The sequence below is a fragment of the Lycorma delicatula genome, chromosome 7 (assembly GCF_047948215.1).
Source record: "Lycorma delicatula isolate Av1 chromosome 7, ASM4794821v1, whole genome shotgun sequence".
Classification (NCBI taxonomy): domain Eukaryota; kingdom Metazoa; phylum Arthropoda; class Insecta; order Hemiptera; family Fulgoridae; genus Lycorma; species Lycorma delicatula.
Window position 1 is genome coordinate 30,124,249 of NC_134461.1, and position 19,675 is coordinate 30,143,923.

General features: G+C 29.4%; 1 protein-coding gene across 3 annotated transcripts in view; it reads left to right on the forward strand.

Moving 5' to 3' along the window:
* HERC2 (E3 ubiquitin-protein ligase HERC2) overlaps nt 1-19,675 on the forward strand; it is a 276,358-nt gene that overhangs the window by 79,519 nt on the left and 177,164 nt on the right. For all 3 annotated transcript variants that reach the window (XM_075372110.1, XM_075372111.1, XM_075372112.1), the window contains exons 17-25: nt 1,617-1,814; nt 3,183-3,411; nt 4,963-5,073; nt 5,792-5,897; nt 7,692-7,852; nt 11,214-11,369; nt 11,646-11,831; nt 14,806-14,944; nt 19,110-19,263. In XM_075372110.1, the coding sequence (XP_075228225.1) occupies nt 1,617-1,814; nt 3,183-3,411; nt 4,963-5,073; nt 5,792-5,897; nt 7,692-7,852; nt 11,214-11,369; nt 11,646-11,831; nt 14,806-14,944; nt 19,110-19,263 (1,440 nt within the window). The remainder of the gene's footprint in view (nt 1-1,616; nt 1,815-3,182; nt 3,412-4,962; nt 5,074-5,791; nt 5,898-7,691; nt 7,853-11,213; nt 11,370-11,645; nt 11,832-14,805; nt 14,945-19,109; nt 19,264-19,675) is intronic.

A 19,675-nucleotide genomic window follows, 5' to 3' on the forward strand; every position in this document is an offset into this window, starting at 1 on the left:
GGAAAACCTTGACGGACTTCTGTTCCTTGGTGGAACGATGAATGCAGGAGGGCATTGAGGAATCATTGCAGAGCGTTGGGTAATTTCAATCGTAGGCCTACGACAGAAATACTCTGTGCCTATCACAATGTGAGGGCTGTTTGCTGCTGTCGAGTGTTTCAGTATGCTATGCAGAATTCATGGCTAAACTACATTGATACCATTTCTTGGACAACTCCATCATTTGTTGTTTGGAGGAATGTACGGGCCACATGAAGATTAGGATAGTCACCACTGCCAATTGGAATAGAAAGCAACAGCATTCTCATTACCACCAATTGATGTGGTGAACATGTTTGGTTACTATTTTAGGTCAGTTTCACTAACATCATTTTACTGTCCTAAGTTTATTAGTTATAAGTTACTGGTAGAAAGTATGCCTTTTATTGTCAAAGATTCGTAAATTGAATTTAACAGTCTTTTTTCATGTGATGATTTAAGGTGTGTGTTGAAAACTTCCCGTGATACTTCTCCTGAAATGATAATATCAGGTTCAGTATGCTCTCCACCTTCCAAATAATGCATTATGATATCTTCTGTCTATTTACAATAAAATATTCTCTGAACAGGTGTTTCTAAATTCCTGGTCAGAAGCATTGGTGATCCCCATACTGAGACCTGGTAAAGATAAATCGTGCTCTTCAAGCACGATTTATCATGCCTGTAACATGTGCTAAAAGCACATGTTACAGGCTTCTTACTTTAAAGATGTATTTTTATGTTGCTGGTTTTTAATTTTTATTTAATGTTTAATTGTAAATTTTTATCATTTATTTTTTACAACAAATATATTGTGTCTGGGCCATGATAACGCAAAAGTGTTTTTTGCTCAGGAGAAAATCTTCCTTATTCTTGATTTTTTCTTCTGCATTGTTGGTTCTGTAGTTACAGTTTGATCCTGCAACCTGAGGATGCTGGGTTCTGAAGAACTAGTATATCTGTGGTATCTGGTTAGGGGCTGCTTATGGATCAATAAACCTAGAAACTGAAGTGACATAAAATTAAACTGGGCCTCCTAATCCCCTTCTGTAAAAACCCTCTTCAGAAGTTCAAAATTATTGATATATTAAAAATGACATATTTTTAATATTTAGAGCAGTTTTAAGTCAGTTTTTTAAAAGGTTATTTTATTACATATAATTTATTTATCTATGTTTTTTAAGTGGAATTTATTTTTTGAGCTTATTAGCTACTGAATGACAAATAGTATGCCATTACCTATCTAAAAGTAAGGTGTACCCAGTGTTTTTTAGCTTCATTCTTCTAAACTAAAAATATACTAATTAGTGAGCCCAGTTATTAATATAACTAATTTATTAATAATGGCTTTAATCAGCATGTTACATGGCTGAATAGGAAAAGTGAAAGTGTAGTGCTTTTTCATTGTCTTTTTGTGAGTTGAATATGCTCTGTTAGCTACCAGCAATTCCATCAAATAATCTAATATTCAATAATACATTGATATTGGGAAATAAGTGTAAAGGAGAAAAAAATTCTTTTTTTTTGTCGTGTATATGTCTTTTTAAATTTCTAATAATCTTACGTATACTTCTTTCTTTCTTCTTTTTTTTTTACAGAGTTTTGCTTGGAGCCCAAGCGATAATTGGAAGGTTGGTCTGCGCTTATTATTTGTTACAGATGTTTGTGAAGAGACTATGGTAAGATTAGAAGAACTTTTAACTAGTGTGTGTGAAGGGGTCACTGGCAGTGATTGGCCTCCACCACAAGAAAAGGAATGTATGGTTGTTGCTACATTAAATATTATTAGGTTGCAGGTTTGTATGCGATTTTATTTTAGTAAATATAAATGTTTTATTTAAATCAGCAAATACTAACCAGAAAGTTTATTTTGGTTGTATGTTATTTTTATTGTAGCATACAATTTTTAAAAAAAATTTTTACTAGTGAAAAAACACTATATTAATTTCAGTATTAGGTATAGGATTATTGAAACTAAATTTTTCAGAGACCTGCTCATTTTTGTTAAGGAATTTGAGATCTTTACATAAAAAAAGGTTTGGCACACAGTTGTTGGTCCTATAGAGCTTGCTGTACAAATAACTTCTGAATAGAACAGCTGATTATAGTTGTAATTCATTACATAATTTTAAAGTATTTTGTACTAGAACTAGAGTTAGCTGGTTAAGAGGCAATTACAAATTTAAAATAACATTTTTCTTTGTATTTCAGAAAAGTGTAACTCTAGATCTCAGTAGAATGTTTTCTTAAACTGGATGTTGTCCTGTTTGTTAAGAAAAATACCAGAACATTTAATAAACCTATGAAGAATAAAATGTAAAAACCTAAGAGATAAGCACAGTAAGATCATGAATAAAGCTTTCGATCTGATTGTTTTTTATTTTAACTATGTTTATTTGAGCTTTTTGAAAGCAATGCCCCACTTCTCTAAGACGTAATTGTTCTATATAACTTGTACATTGTAGGAAATATTTTGCAAGATGAGATGAGATTATATTATCAGATGAGATTATATTGCGAATGAATGATAATGTAAATGAAAACGTACATAATTGGTCTTCACAGGTAATTTTTAGCAAAGCTAAATGTAAAAAAATTTCAGAGATATAGTTATTTGTTTTTTTTGTTGACTAATTGGTTGTATATTGAGAGATTCATGAACGATAATAAAATTAGTACAATTTTGACAATTTTAACATACTGTGTTTAAAAAGGTTAGAGTAGATTTTATAATTGACTACAGTATATTTTATTTTTAAGGTAAATACTCTTTAAATTTTACCTGCGTTTGAGTTAGTTTTTGTTTTAAATCAATCTTCTTCCAATACTGCTACTGAGAGCGCTGTAATATTGTGCTATTAGATGTGGTGCTGGTGTTTGAAATAGATTTTGGAGAATCTATATTGTACATATTTATATTTGAAAAGCAAGTGTGATTGCCCGTCAAATATTCTGTTGTTCATTTAAAACACTGTGTTTGTGTGTGTGTGTGTGTGTGTGTGTGTGTGCGCGCGCGCGCATGTGCGCGCGTGTGTATATATATATTATACATCTTTAAGAAATATTTATTTTGTAGCAATTTTCTTGTTTAAGGAAAACATTTATTGAACTACTTAATTTTTTTTTACTTTATAATTATAACACTGATTTCTTTTCACTTACAGCTTCATGCTATGACAAGTCATAATGTTGATGTACGAAGTGTTGGTATGGCACCAGGTTCAGGGCTTTTAACAAGTCTAAAACATGTAATTGTTGAATTGGCTAGTGGAACTGACGTACTGGAGTCAATTCAAGCTGCTGCACAGGCAACACTTCAAGCAGGTTGGAGTATCTTGTTACCAACTGCTGATGAACGTGCAAAAACATTATCTGCTTTATTACCTGGAACAGGTGAGTTTTGCTGTGTGGCAGTAGTTTTTTCATGATTTTGTCAAGTCTTTTGACTTTTTTTTAAACTATATTTGTAATTCCTTCAGTATAAAAAATTCTGAATTTATCTGAGTTCACACCTTTTTAATTGATCCCTGGCATTTATTTCTTTAGACTTACCAAATTTTATTTATTATTGTGAATAAAATACATTTTTTAGTTAATAATAATAATAATAATAATAATAATAATAATAATAATAATAAATTGTTTACTTGGGTATGTTTTTCCTGCATAAATGACTAATTTTTAAGATACTTTTTTCATTTTATTGAGTGAATCACTATATTAACAGTGAATATTTACATTTTTATTAAATGTTGTTTAGTTTTCTTTAATAGTGCTCCATGTATTTGAATGCAGATTCTATTTACTCAAGAGTCTAGAGCAGTTCATCATTACTTCTTGCTTAAGTTAAAAATATCCTACACTACTCTCCACACATTTTTTCCCAAATTGTGAAATTACATGCGTACAGTGTTAAAAACTATCTTTTTAATTTCATTGGGTTATCTTCAGCATCAAGTTACTTTGTTGATAAGTTTTTTTTGTATCAGTGGTAACAGTTATTTGAACATGTTTACATTTTCAGGAGATAATGTTCACATTATGAATCAGTGGTATATTGAACAGACATCAAGTTTGTTTGTGGGTAGTCTGAGAATCTCTGGGTAGTGTTAGAGATGTAGAGAGCCTGCCCAAAGATTTCATCTTGTGTATTTAATGGACAATAAAATCAGTGGATCATTTTATTAAATGGGTTGGTTGTTAATAAGCACATGCCAAACCCTACTGCGTGAGGTGGATCTAACATCCAAATATTAGAAGGTTTGTTTTCTTAATGGCTTAACATCAAGCATCTTGTTAGACTATAAGAAGAATAACAACAATCTCAAGCAATATGTACCTGGATACAATATTGCAGTTCAGCTAGAAGACTATTAACCAATAATGATTTTTTTAACTAGATGAAACTGCTAGGTTGCAGATGAGTGTTCATAGCTTACTTAAGTGCAATCTTTCCAGTCCATTTGATTTGATGATATAATCCTACATCATGGCCATTGTTTTAACTATATAATTTCACTAAATATATATTGTGGGGCAAAAACACAGCATATTCATTTCCAGTGACAAATATTGAAATTCTAAAGGCCTGGATTACCCCTACTACCCCCTGCTATTGCGACTGCTCTCAAAAGATATTTGCCAACACTTATATGAAAATTTTAAATTGCCTGCATAAGTTCCAAGGCACAAAAGAGCTCATAAAATACTTAATTATTTTGTCACTGAAACTAGGTGAGTTTATCTGTAAATCATGTTATTCTTTTGTACAATTGTTTATTATTCCATACTGTAACAAAGAAAAGGCTTTTGGAGTGTTGTATTATTTGCAATGTTTAAAGAGAAGATAGCATATTTTTTTTACTACTGTTATTGTGTTGTTCCCTCTTGTATATTATCTATTTATTTAATAAGACATTTTTTTTATTCTGTCTTGATTTATAGACTGGGATGCAAGCAATATGAGTCAGGGGCATCATTTTATGACTGACCTTTTGGTTTCAAGTCTTATGGCAGATGGAGGTCTTGAAGCATCATTAGAAGCTGCAATTAAAGGTTTTACAATTTCAATGTTATTATATAATAAATTTTATTTTGGAAAATTGTTTTTATTTTGATGTTTAATTAATAAATCATATTCTTGTAGTTTAATAAATTTCTTTTTATGTTTTGTATTAATATACACTTACTATTAGGTAGATTTATTAAGAAAGCTACCTATCGTAAGTGGGCACCATGATTCGATTTCTGGAAAATTTTGACATATCTTCGTATTTCACATCCCCCAGACCCCAAAACCACCATCAGTTCAAAAGTTTATATATACATTTATATATATATATATATTCACTTTCTTATGGACACAGTAACTGCCGTAATTTTGCGCCTATCACTTTCAAATTGTTCCCTAAAAATAACTCGACCCAAAATCTCGGTCAAGTTCATTAATGGCCAAAATCAGACCATGGGGGTGGAAATGAGGTGGGTTTTTAGAAAAAAACAAATTATTGCTATAACTTTTAAAGGATTTTTTTTTAAAGGAGATATTTATTTAGTTGTTTGTTAAATGTTTGGATAAACTCATGTTATTTTTCACATGATTTTCATATTATTGATTGTGATAAATTATTAGAAAATCTATTATGTATTATAATTAAATGTTAAATATTTATTAAATTTCTGTGTTTCAGGTGAATTTTCTGAATACATATTATTATTATTGTTAGAAATCTGTTATCTATTACATTTAAAATATTACATTTTTATGTTTCAGGTGAATTAGCTGAATTAACAGATAATGGAAAGTGTGTGGATACTGAAACAAGTGAAAAATATACCTGTACTGTTCCTTTATTACATCTAGTTAAACAGTTACTTAGGTATTGTAATTGTATTAGTTTTTAATAGATTTATATTTTTTAAGATTTTGTATGATTTCAGATTTTTTTGAAATATTATTCAAATCAGTTCTAATTAATTATTAATTAGTTAATATTTCCAGTAAATATTCCCTGTTTACATTCTTCTTTTAATAATATCAAAACTGTTTGCTACATATTCCACAGTTACTTAATCCATAACCCACTGCTTTGGTCTAGTGGTGAACTCATCATCGCAAATCAGCTTATTTCAAAGATCTAAGGTCCAAATCCTAGTAAAGGCAGTTACTTTTATATGGATTTGAATACTAGATCATTGATACCAGTGTTCTTTGGTGGTTGGGTTTCAATTAACAACACATCTCAGGAATGGTCGACATTGGACTGTGCAAGACTATATTTAATTTACATTCATACATATCATCCTCATTCATTCTCTGAAGTAATAACTTTTGTTGGTTCCGGATGCTAAACAAATTAAATAATTTCAAATGGTTCTGACTGGTCTTTTTGCTACCAGTAAGTGCCAGGGGATGCAGGAAAGATGTACATAGTATTATTTAACTCAAGTAACTTATAGGAACTGGTTTGTACTAAGTATGGGTTTGGCATGTTTCATATTTTCTAGTTTAAGATGGTATTTCGTGAAATATTTGAGATGTTACACCATCAGTTGTTGGGATGCAACATCCTATAGAAATACTTTTTCTTTTTTTTTTTGTAGCAGCAAGTCAGTTTATATTCATTTCTGCTTGCAAGGTTTATTTTACTCTTTTATATGATCCAGTAGTATCTGAATGTTGAGTATTTTGTTACGTTTTCTGAAAACTAACTTACTATCTGCTTTTTTTGGGATTTTGAAGGTCAGAGAAATAAAAATCTTTACTCTTATTAACTTTTGAAGATTATTTTATTTGTATCTGTTAGTAACTGTTGGTATTATTTATTTGTTTAATTGTATATTATGGTATTGACAAGAAGTTATCTTTATACATTTATATTTATGCATTAGTTTATTTACTTTAAACATTAGTTACATTAATTTTTTTGTTTTTCAATATGTGTTGTCAGTTTTAAAGTTTTCTATTATATTGGAGAAATTAGAGGTTTCATAGGGAAACTATCTATTACATGTGTGTAACTTTTGTTATAGAGTGTTTTGAAGTCTTTTTCTTCAATAAATGTACATCTCCTTGCTTTAAAATTATCGACAGAAGTTTAAAGAAAAATTTGTATTGAGAATGCAGCATTCCAATTTTTTAATATTGTGTATGTGTGGGAATGTATACACTTTTTTTTACTGATGTTTGGTTTGTCATAAAATTAATATCTTTTTGTGTAATAGAAAAAATTGTAATTCATACATTTACAGAATTTGTGATTACATTTTAAGTTTACATAGCTTTTTTGAATGTATCACTTTTATTTCAAAATCTGTGGTAGAAGTTTTAAATTATAATGTTAGGGAGAAGTTTTAAATTATAATGTTAGGGGTAATAATTTACTTAATAGTTTTATTTAAAAATATTTGTGTATATAATAAAAATTGATTCAAATTCAAAAACATTTAAATATTTTTCAATAGTTAGGTCACCTCAATAATGGTCACTGATGATATAGCTGATGGTTTTTTTTTTTGACATTTGAATTTGCTGTTATGTAGTCAATTATTGGAAATGTATATTTTATATTTGTAAATTATTTCAGTAATAAAACAAAATATTGTTATTATAAAAACCTTGGGGTTTGATATATAAATATGATCTTATTTATTATACATTTATTTATTTATAGGAATTGTCTATCTCAGAGTCAGGCTAAATTAATTGCAATGAAATCTCCTGATTCAAGAGTTCCTCAAGAACGTTCTCCAAGTTTAAATCTTCTTCTGCGTTTCCAAAGATTACTTATTGCACAGATATATTCTCACAGTCAAGATTCAAATCTGTATATGGGTAAATATTTATAATAATAATAGTTATTATTAAGAGTATAGTTGTTCCAGCGAAGCTACGAGCTTGTAACGTCACATGCTGAAATCTCATTATATTGTTGTTTCCAAAACATTATTTTTGTGCGTAATTATTATTTTTATTTCATTTTTCGACTTACATACAAGATGGGCGCCCAAACAATACGTTTATGTTGTTGTGTGTTTAATTCTTTTCACTTGAGTTGATTAGACGTATAAAAATGCTTAATAACTCAATCTTGTAAACAATAACAATTCCTTAACCAGTGACTAATGCTCTGATTGGTATTATGCATAGGCCTATAAAAATTTATACATGTAGTTAGAAATCTTTTGTCACGATTAGATCCGGATTTAGAAGTACACAATGTGTGTATGAAGAAATAAACTTTAGTCCATATATATCGTGTTCAGTGAAGGTATTTGAATAGTGTTTTTTGTGCGGTCATATTATTTTATAATTACTCATTGTTTTTTGCAAATTTTTTGTAATATATTATTTTTTGTTTTATTTTTGTTCATGTGTTATTAGTGTGGTTTGTTATGGGTAAATTTAAATCTGTAGTTAAGAAAACAAAACGTAGAAGTCAAGCACGTGAAATTATCAATAATGCTTATGATTTTATGAAAAAAGAAGCTCTAAAAGTAGGTAAATTAACTGACTACAAACTTATAATTGGCATTCAAAGATGTGAAGAAAGAACTGCTGCTGCTTGTGGGATATCAAGAACACAGATTCAGAAACTCAGAAGAGAAAAAAAAAGACATATTCTTCAATCAACATCCCAATCATGTTCTTTTAACACACTGAAAAAATATGAATGATATTTGAAATCTGTCAGTGGACTGGACAGTTTTGATTTAGGTGTAGTTAAAAGAACAGTTAATGAATTTCATTCAAAGAAGAATAAATTACCTACTTTAAAAAAAATAAGGCAAGAATTTCAGTCATCTATTGATTTTAAAGGCAGTGAATCAACTTTAGCTGTTATTTTGAAAGAAGCTGGAGAAAATCCGTATCCTGTATAGTAAAAAAATGCTGAAACCACATTTATATGAATATGTAAAGTTACATAAAACTAAAATACAAAAATATTACTTTGATGAATTTTTGAAAAACATTGGCATCGTGTTCTTAGACTCCCACCGTACCATCCTGATTTGAATCTGATTAAGATGGTATGGTCAGCCATACAAAGACATGTGGTGTGTCATAACACAACATTTTCTTTCACAAATTTTGAAAACTACAGAGAAAATTAATTCCATGACTGAAAATGACTGGAGACCCTTTGTGAAAAAGTAAAAAGTATTGAAAAAAGTATGAAAAACTGGAACCACTGATAGATGAAATGACAGAATGTTATATTATATATGTAGACGCTGATAGTGAAAGTGAGAATGAAAGTGAAAGTGATTCGTTTAGTGAGGATGGTGAACTTGTTAGAAGTTTGAATTAGATGCATGAAGAAAAATTCAAGTAAGCTTTTGTTTATTATTAAAAATGAATAATTTAGTAGAAATAAAGGTTACAAAAGAATTAATTACTTATTGTTTATAATTAGTAAATGTAAATATGATAGTTATTACTCTTTACAATATGATAATAAGTAATGCTTCCATTTGATATGTAGAGTTGATGTTTTCAGGCCGAGTAGTAATATGCAGTCTGCTCGTGATGTTACAAGCTCATACATTGGCTGGACCTAGTATAAAGTATTGTGATTGTGAAAATTTGATTGTGAAGTGTTTAATAAAGAAGGTTTTAAAAAAGCCAGTCCATTTTTCTACCTTTGTGTGCTGATGAAAGATACTAGAGATTTATTACTGTTTTTTGTAATGCTTTTTGAATGTTTATTCAGTAAAATTATTAATAGTAAATGAAAAATGTTAGCAAATCAAAAGCAATGAAAATACTAAAGCAGTATGGGTAAGTTATATTTATAGTTGATGAGATCACACTGTGGACTGAGGTAGTCGTCTTTAATGGAGGGGTTTGTTGACTTATGTAGGATGAATCCAAGTGAGCTTGCACTGCCCTAATATTCCTCATTTCATCAATTTCCATTTTCTGTATTAAATTCTGCATATTGCTTGAAATGCTATCAGTACGTGCTGCATTCTGCTTACAGTTTTGGAGTTATTTATTTGAAGCAAAATCATCGCTTTCTTTGATTAACCATATTTTCATTAATGTTTTCGTATGTATGAGTGTTTTTCTACTTGTTTTGATTTCAGTTATGAGTACTTAAGCTGAAGAATCAAGAATGTTAAACATATTAAGACCATTTTGAAAATTCCAAGTCAAAGGAAATGTTTGAAACTTTACTATAAATATACTATCATTTATGACTTCAGCAAGACGTTTTGTTTATAAACTAAAATGATATTATCTATACTAAAATTATTGTTTATACTAAAATGATAAAATAATATTATCTTTATAATTCCGCCATCCCTGTTCATTTAATCGAACAGTATAAAATAACAGGTTTTTTTTTAATAAATATTTTGTATAGTATTTTTCCAAACTATTAGCTGTTATTTACAATTTTATTAATGGTTCTGAAAAGTTTTCCACAGTTTTTTCTGAAAGTCTTTTCTGCAGTCTTTCAAGAATTTCTTTTTCACAGTTCAAATTCAATTGTTCTGCAATGATTCAGACAGTTAATTGCTAGTCATACCATATCAAGTCTCTGATTCGCTCAACATTTTGATATTACAGTCTTCCAGAGCGTGGATTGTCCGCAACTGATTCCCAGCCATCTGAATATGCTTTAAACTACCTAAAAACTTGGGCTTGTGATAGAGCATCATCTCCATATGCCCTTTTCAATTTTGAAAAAGTTTCAGTAGCATTCTCACTGAGTTTAACACAAAACTTAATTGCACAGTGTTGCTCATAATTAGTATCTCATTTTTGTAATGAACAACAAAAACTCGTTTCATGAAACGTTTGCTTATATTATGTTATGTCTCACGTAGCAGCAACAGACTGAAAATATTAATACCTAATATAAATCAGCTGTTTATATAACCATATGTTTACTAGTACCTTTAGAGTGTTGCCACTTTAGCTGTCAAAAAATCTAGTCTCATTACTTTATTTACAGACTTCGTATGTATGCCAATGAGAATTCAAAAGTCAATAAGTCACATTAATATGAATAATAATATTAGTTTAATATACGGGATATGTCATGTTTTCATTGATGATAAAAGTATTGAGACTAATTAACTGTTCTTTTTTATCGTATGTTAGACAAAGTGTAAATATTATCATACACTAGAAATGTTCTTCTATTCACAATATCAATATTGTTTTTTTTTTTTTTTTGTTACAGAACAAGGAAGTATGGGAGCTGAATCAGTTTTATTTAAATATCTTCAGCAGTTAAGCAAACAAATCATTGAAGTTATGAATTTAGCTGCTGAATTGTCAGCAACAAGTAATAAACATTTTTATGTTGTTGCATCTATTTTACGAGGTGATACAATTGGTATGTATCCTTTTGCTAGTATATTTAATTTTTTATAAAATACTTATATATAAATTTTTTCTTTTCATCTTTCTGACTATTACAGATTTACTCAAATTAATATATTAATTAAGTATTATTCATTTTAGCCGGTTAACTAATTTTTTTTCTTACTAAAATAATAATTACTGATGTATTTATCTCTAAAAAATATTTTAATATGTTTGTATATTTAGGTAATTTTTTATTTTGAGTATCCTTATTGATATTCATATTTTAAATGGTTCGGTTTTACAGAAATATTATTACCTGAAATACTAGTATCGCTTGTAATGCTACAGAAAGAGGTGCCATTATTATTACATTCAGCTGATTGGTTAGGGTTGTTGCTACCTCTTCTTGATACACTTGAAAAATTCAATAGACTTATGCCAAGCTTGGAAAAAGAGGATAATGAAGATATGGCATGGCCTGCTGTAACTGGTTAGTAGCCATAAAGTATTTGTATTAGTGCAATCTAGTAAAAGCATATATTTTATTTTTTATAAAAGTAGTTTGTATGTAATTTTTAGTTGTAAAAATTTGTAGAGCAATTTTAATATATAAAAATCAGATTTAAGTTGTAGATTTTATATACCATAATATATTACAAATTTTGTTACCCCTTGAGTGATCAGTTGATTATTATTTTTCCATTCATTTTTAGTTTGCACAAATATGAAATTTACTTGTTGTAGATATTCCAGTGGAATTGTTTTTTTCTAATTTGAGTTCTGTCGTGAAATTAATCTGTTTTTTCTTTTAAGAAGGCTGGAAGTAATTTCAGTATGGTTCTTTGTTTAGTTTTAATCTTTCTTAACGGAATATTGATTGGTCTCTCAATTAATTAATTAGGGATGAACCATTAGGAGGGAAGGGGTGAAGAAATCACTATTGTATTGATGACTAATCACCTTTAAGAGTTGTGTGAAGCGATTAATGATGATTCTTACTTCCTTGTATGAACTAAAGGAAGTATTGTATTCAAAAAAAATTTCGGTTTTCAGATTTCAACGGAGGTATCCATTTTGACCATCCCTGAATCCATTTTGACTAGTTATGGTGGCATGACATACATACATATGTATCTCGCATATGCGAGATACATAAAATGATTAACCATAGAATGTTGAAATTTTGAATTTAGGACTGTTATCATCTAGTTGTCTCCCCCTCCTTTTTGATTGCAATCGACTGGGCCAAAAGTGTCCAAATAAGCCCAAAATAAAAAAAAATTGGTTTTTACGCTCTCATTGAGTGCTTTTCAATGATATATCATAAGTAGTACTTATTTTCATTGGTTCCAGAATTATAGCCAAATAAAATTTTAGTTAATGAAATATTTGGATCTTAAAAAAAAAGGGGAAAGCACCACATCAGTTCTAATGCGACTTCATTACCTTTTTTTTAATTTAAATATATTGATTTATTAATAATTATTAACCTCCAATTGTAAAAAAATGTTTATAATAAATAATAATTCAATAATAATTTCACTAATAAGTTATTAGTGAAATAAATTTTAAATAATAAAAATAATTTTAAAAATATATATATATGTAATATAATAGGCATACAAGGAAGTCATATTATGTCCACATCAGATTTTATTCATTTTGATACTAGAAAAAGAATCCTGATTCTGTTTGTTGCTGTATTGAACATTTGAGCATTTCTTTTCACTGTTGGGAGCTTCAAGTTTAATTATGATTTAAACTGGGATGAAAATATTGAATTATCTTAAATCTTCAAATTACAAGTACCTATAATTTCGTTCAGTGTTTCTAAGTTATTAAATCAAACTTTTGTTTTCTAATCTTTTTATTCAATTAAAAAATTATATTATTAAACATGGTTTGTAGAATACAATTTTTGGTAGTTAAAAATAATGAAAAACTTTCTTCAGTGGTTTATGAGTGTTCTACTTCCTGCATGATTTGTGCATCTTAAATCTTTATGTAGTTGGAAAAAGTGCCATGGAGTCCATACCTTAAGTATATGTGGTGAAAAATTATCTGCAGAGCACGTCACAGTAGAAAAATTTATAACTTCATAGAAAAAAATCATTGATGAAGAAAAACTTTTTAGAACTACTGTATAATGTCGATGAGAAGGGGCTTGTATATAAGTTGCTGCCAAATAAAACGATGGCCATTCAGGATGAACACACTACTCCAGGATGTAAAAAATCAAAAAAAAACAGATAACTTTAGCTGTCTGCTGTAACGCAAGTGGGACTCATAAAATTCCACTTTTTCTAGTAGGAAAGTCTAAAAATCCAAGGCCGCTGAAAAACATGAATAAAAAGACATTACCAGTGTATTACACAGCACAAAAAATGCATAGATGATTGCTTCATCATTTAAAGAATGGTTTCATCACAAATTCTTTCCTAAAGTAAAACAACTAAGAAAATTAAATTAACCTGAAAAAGCTGTGCTATTCCTAGACAATGCTTCGTGTCATCCTTTTTCCGATGAGCTTGCAGATACCACATTATGTTTCAGTTTCTACTGCCTAATGTAACAACCTTGATCCAACTTATGGATGAAGGGGTAATATCCATCATACTTTACTTTATAGTTTTAATTTTGGTAATTATGTATCAAAGTGTATCTGATATTGGGCCTTCATTTATTTTTTCTTGATCTTGCCACATTAGCTTGAAGCTTGTCCGTGGGATATGGAAATGCAATTTATGTAGTGTATGAAAAATTGTTACAGTATTAGTGCAAAAGCTTAAATATTGGTTTGTACCACTTGCATTTTTAAGTTTGACATTTTATCTGTAGATCATATAAAAAACACCCTGTCATCATCACTTATGATTTTTGTGCAAAAAATATCACTTACAATATCTCTTATTCATAAAAAAAAAATATTCTTCAGTTTAAATGGCTTTTTTGCTTAACCAACTGCCCGTCTGACCCGACTAAGTCGGTTAACTGCTACACATTTGTTAATAACTGATTTTTATACAGCCATCTTATCAGTTTTATATTGACCATATTGATGTTTAAAAATTAAAATTGGATTCTGGATGATGGTTCTATGATGCGTAGGAATTTCAGATTTGTCTTAAACTGGCATTTCTTATAATAGAGTTTTGTATCTTCTAATAAAAACTCATATTTGTAATATTTAGCTAATTATTAATTTTTTTAACATTGTATGATCATAAATATTTGTTTTCATACATGACTAGATATTTTATCAAGAAAGAAATATGGGTAAATTAATTAGTTAGGTTGATGGCAGTTGTGGGGATTTTAATATTTTGTATAAGTCACTGAAATTTAATTTGTGATTAAATTTTTATTTGTAAATAAAATTTGAAATTTAGTTTGTTATTGAATATTATTTATGCAATATATTATTTTTTTATTGACTAACAGCTTATTAAAACTTTGTTTTACAGTAAACAATGGTGGGCTTTCTGGATACAAAGCTCAAGATGAAATGGCATTGATTAGGAAAGCTGATATAGAAAACCACAATAGAGATGGAGGACTTTGGATTCTTATAAATAATAAAGTCTACGATATCCAAGATATGAGGTATTTTATTTTTCATTAACCTTAGATTACATTATTTTAAATGTAAATTTACTGCATGAATTATTTTTAGTATATTTGTTTAATTTATATTGTTATGAATGTCTCTTTTAAATGTCAATTCTGCTTCCCTTATTGTTAAGTCATAATATGTGTAAATGTTCATATCATAATCTTTGTGTTTTATAAAAGTGTGGGTAACTTTCGATAAACTTGCTTAAGCTGAATGAGGTAAATTTTGTTAAAAAAAAGATATTTAAAAAAATATATTTTCTTAATAAATTTTTATTCAATCACGAAAGTCTAAATTTTCATTTTTTTTAACTAAAAATGTCATCATTCAAAGAATTTTAAATAAATTATTGACATACTACATGGCTGTATTCATGAAATATCAAGTAATCAGTTATTATTGTGAAAAAAAATCACTTCAATTAATTTTTCAAAATTTCAATGTTGAAAATCTCTCTCTCTCTCTCTCTCTCTCTCTCTCTCTCTCTCTCTCTCTGTCTCTGTCTGTCTGTCTGTCTGTAAATAAATGAATATTTAAAAGGTAAGTTCAAAAGGTTCATGGAATTAGTTTATTTTTCAAATATGCTTATATGAAAAAGTTTTTGACAGATTTTCTTTCAAAGTAGTTTCCTTTAGAAACTAGACACTTTTGTCTTCGTCTGTCTATAAAGTCGTTTGAAACATTCTTGAAACCCATTTTGGGATATTGTTCTCAGCTTCTTAAATGCATTGGCCATAATGTCATTTGTGTTCTTTACTTTTTCCCCTCAGTGAGGAAAAAAAATTATCTAATAGTATGTAGGGAGAGTACGGTGGATGCTCTAGAGTTGTTAAATTGAATTATTCCACGTACCTTGATAAGCATAGGTTGATGTCCCTGCCTGGTGGATTTCATGCAAAAGAATCCAATTCTTTGTTTCCCATTTCTCAAGTCATTTCCTTTTTATTGCTCTCATTAACAAAGGATATCAGCATACATTTCCTTGTTCATGTCTGCCGGTCAGGAATGAGTTCATAGTGAACAATATGGATAAAAGAAAACTTCCTACATACCTTTTTCTTTGTTCCTATTCAAACAGAATTTATGTGATTGCGTAGATGGTGTTGATTTCCACTCTGAAGATTGACATTTTATCTGTAGATCATACAAAAACACCTTGTCATCACTTGTTATGATTTTTGTAGAAATTTTGATCTTGTGAAGCCATAGTGATTATATCAAGCAGTGTCTTCAGAGTTTCTTTCTAATCTTTAGATAACATATTTGGAATAATATGTACACAAATGCAGTGCATGTTCAGATTATTATGGAGAATACTGTGGTAACTTCCATGCTATCCCAACTATTGATGCTAATTCCATGACAGCTTTTCTTCTATCGCTTTGAACATTTTCAACACTATATATTTTCATCATTTGTTGAGGTAGATGGGTGCCCACTACAAATGTCTTCAACACTATCACGACCATCACTAAAATGCTTTTGCCAATTATAAACTACTGTTTTCTTCATTGTTGATTCTCTGTATGCATGTTCAAGTAGCATTAATCTTTCTGACAGTGATTTTTTAAGCAAAACAAAAAAATTATTTGTGTGTATTCAATTGCTGACATTTTTCACCTTGGTATATATATTAAAAAATGAACAGCTTTGGTATTGTAGTGTGTGAAACAGGAAACATGTGTTGTGGATATATCATGGTATCATTACTACTACCAACATAAAAACTACCTTGTACACATTTGTATAAGCCAACATTGAATAGTGATTTATTTGTTAATATTGAGAAAATAATCTCTCAAGTCTAAAGGTGCACTGACTTTTAGTTTGTTTAAAGATGATGGATTGATTTTTTTGAATAAAAAAAGTGAATCCATGTAATTTTTTATTGAATTAAAAAAAAACTTTTATTGGATGGTACAATTTAAAAGATTTAGTGCTTTTATCAGTTTGTATTAAATTTTTTAAAAATATTTTTTCATTGCCAATACCTTAAGGGTGAAGATTTCTATTTTAAATAGAATCTTTTGAACATGTTTTACACCCGCTGGTTAACTTAAAACACATAAAAATCACTTTTTTAATTCAGTGTTGGAAGCAGTCTTTTTATTGAAATAGAATCTGTTGCCCAAAAAATAAACATTTTTTCCAATTTTCTTGTAGAAAAAGTAAAAGAAAGATCTGCTCCTTATACAGCTTAAATGCTTAATTTATATGTGTAAGCTGTGTAAGGCAGCTTACACAGCTTAAAGGCAGTGTGACTTCTATAAATGAGATGAAGATGAACTTGTTAAATAAATGAATAATTTAAAAATTTAATGAGAAAGATGGGGTTAATGAGAAAGATGGATAATTTTTTCTTTTTAATTGAAAAAAGTGTATTTTAATCATCTGAAAAAAGCCTTAATTTATTTAGATATAAAAGTGCATAAAGCAAGTTGGTTTGATTTAAATTTGAACCGGATTGGAAAATGCAAAAATTAAAATTTTTCCTGAATCTCCTTTTACAGAAAGTAGAAAGTGAACATTTTTAAATGGTTGTAACTAGGTAATATGCCATATATTGCTGATTACCGATGTTCTACTTTTACATTATATATGCCAGTGACATATATCAGGTTTTACTTTTAAGTAATATTTAAAAGTACAGTAGCGAACAATTTAATCCGAACAAAGGGAATTTTTGTTCTGTTGTAGTGAATTTTCATTCTGTGGCAGGATGCTTGCTGTTTGGTGTTTCAAGTTATATTAGTTGATACACAAACAGAATTAGTGGTTTTCGTGCTTTTATAATTCATTGTCAATTAGTTGTTGGTGACCTTGTGAGTTTTTGTTATAAGTTTGTTATTCGTTTCTAGTTAATGCAATGGACATAACCCCATGAAAGCAGTCAAAAATTGTTGTTCTGTCCCAACACAAACAAATGACTTAACGAGAGATTGCCAGTGAGTACAGTGTGGGTTAGGTACTGTAAAGGAAATTGTGAAAACATTAGAGAAACAGGTTTCGTCTCTCCAAAGAGAAAAGGAAAATGTGGATGGAAAAAGAAAACCACACAGGATAGATTACTAATAAGAAAAAGTAAAATTAATCCACAATTATCAGCTGTTGACCTTAATAGGGACTTCAGTGCCAGTGGGACTAATGTTTCCGATATGACAGTTTGTAGAAGATTGTTGGCAGTGGGAAGGATTGTTTGGAAACGTAAAAAGAAGCAGTTACTTACACAGGTTATGAAGACAAAAAGACTTCAATGGGCAAAGGAACATAAAAAAATGGACTATTGAGGTGTGGAAAAAGTTATTTTTTCAGACAAGACTCATTTCTTTGTCCAAGGGGAGAGAGCAGCTTACATTCATAAGTCAGCAGATGAGAAGATTACCACACCAGCACATTTGCAACAAACTCCCAAAGACCCAGCCAAAAAGATGTATTGGGGATGTTTTACACATGAAGGGCCAGGAGCGCTTATACCTGTTGATGAGATGATAGTCGACCAAGTAGATGCCAATCGGACCAATACATTAACATGCCAAAGAAAAATAGCCCCACTTAAGCAGAAGAACCCAGAACTCATTTTCCAACAGGACCTTGCACCATGTCAACGTCAAAGAAAGCTAAAGAATTTTTCAAAAACAAAAAATTTGAGTGCTTTCTTGGCTGGGGAACTCCCCCAATCTTAATCTCATTGAAAATTTATGGGCCATACTAAACAGAAGACTTGGGAAAATGAATTGTGGCATAAAAACTGACCTTATTAGTTCAGTGACAGGTTTGGTTTTGAGATGAAGAAATCAAAAACCATTGTTCTATGTTAATGGAATCAATGCCAAGAGGATTAATGAAATAATCAAAAACAAAGGAGGACACATAAACTATTAAATTTGAGTGAGTTTGACTATTAAACATTTCTACTTTTAAAAATAAAATTTTCTGTTAAAATTACTGTGTTTGGATTAATTTGTTCGCCACTCTAATTCTTTAAGTATTACTTTTAAGTATGATATGGTAATAATAGTGTAAAAATGAATGATAGTGTTGTTATTTATAGAAATATGAAATGGATACAGATTTAGCTGCTGTCAGATGGTGCCCTTTTGATAACAGAAAAATTACGTGATAAGAAGTTAATTGATACTCTTTTTATGTGACTAGATTTGATGGGTCTACGTCTGATAAGTTCCAGTTACATAACCAAAATAGTTGGCATGCTACTCGAGCGGCAGCTGATCTTGCACAGGCACCTCAGGAAATACTTTCTGCATATTTTGTTGGCAATTATGTTGATCCAGATGAGGATACGTTACAGGTATCTTTTAGATTACTTCTTGGTGATCAATAATTTAGTATGAAAAGAATCTTTTTTCTGTAAGAAATATTTTTTATCCATAATTTGCCAAAATTGATGGATTTCTTTCTTTTTTCCTTTCTGTTGTATTCTAATGTTTAAGTTTTAGAATATTTACTGTAATTGAGTAGTAATTTGTTTTATATGTTCTTTTCTTTAATTGTTGTTATAGTTTTTGCCCTCTATATTTTCTTCCATTATCAGACTGATTCTTGGTTCCATTGTACATGGCTCACCAATCTCCTTTTTCATTTAGGTTGACATTTAAACTATAGTTAGTACACATTCGACCATTAATAACAAGAAAGGAATCATTTATATTTCATGGGGTTGCATAGAATGCAACCCCATGAAATAAATGAAACAGTTGAGA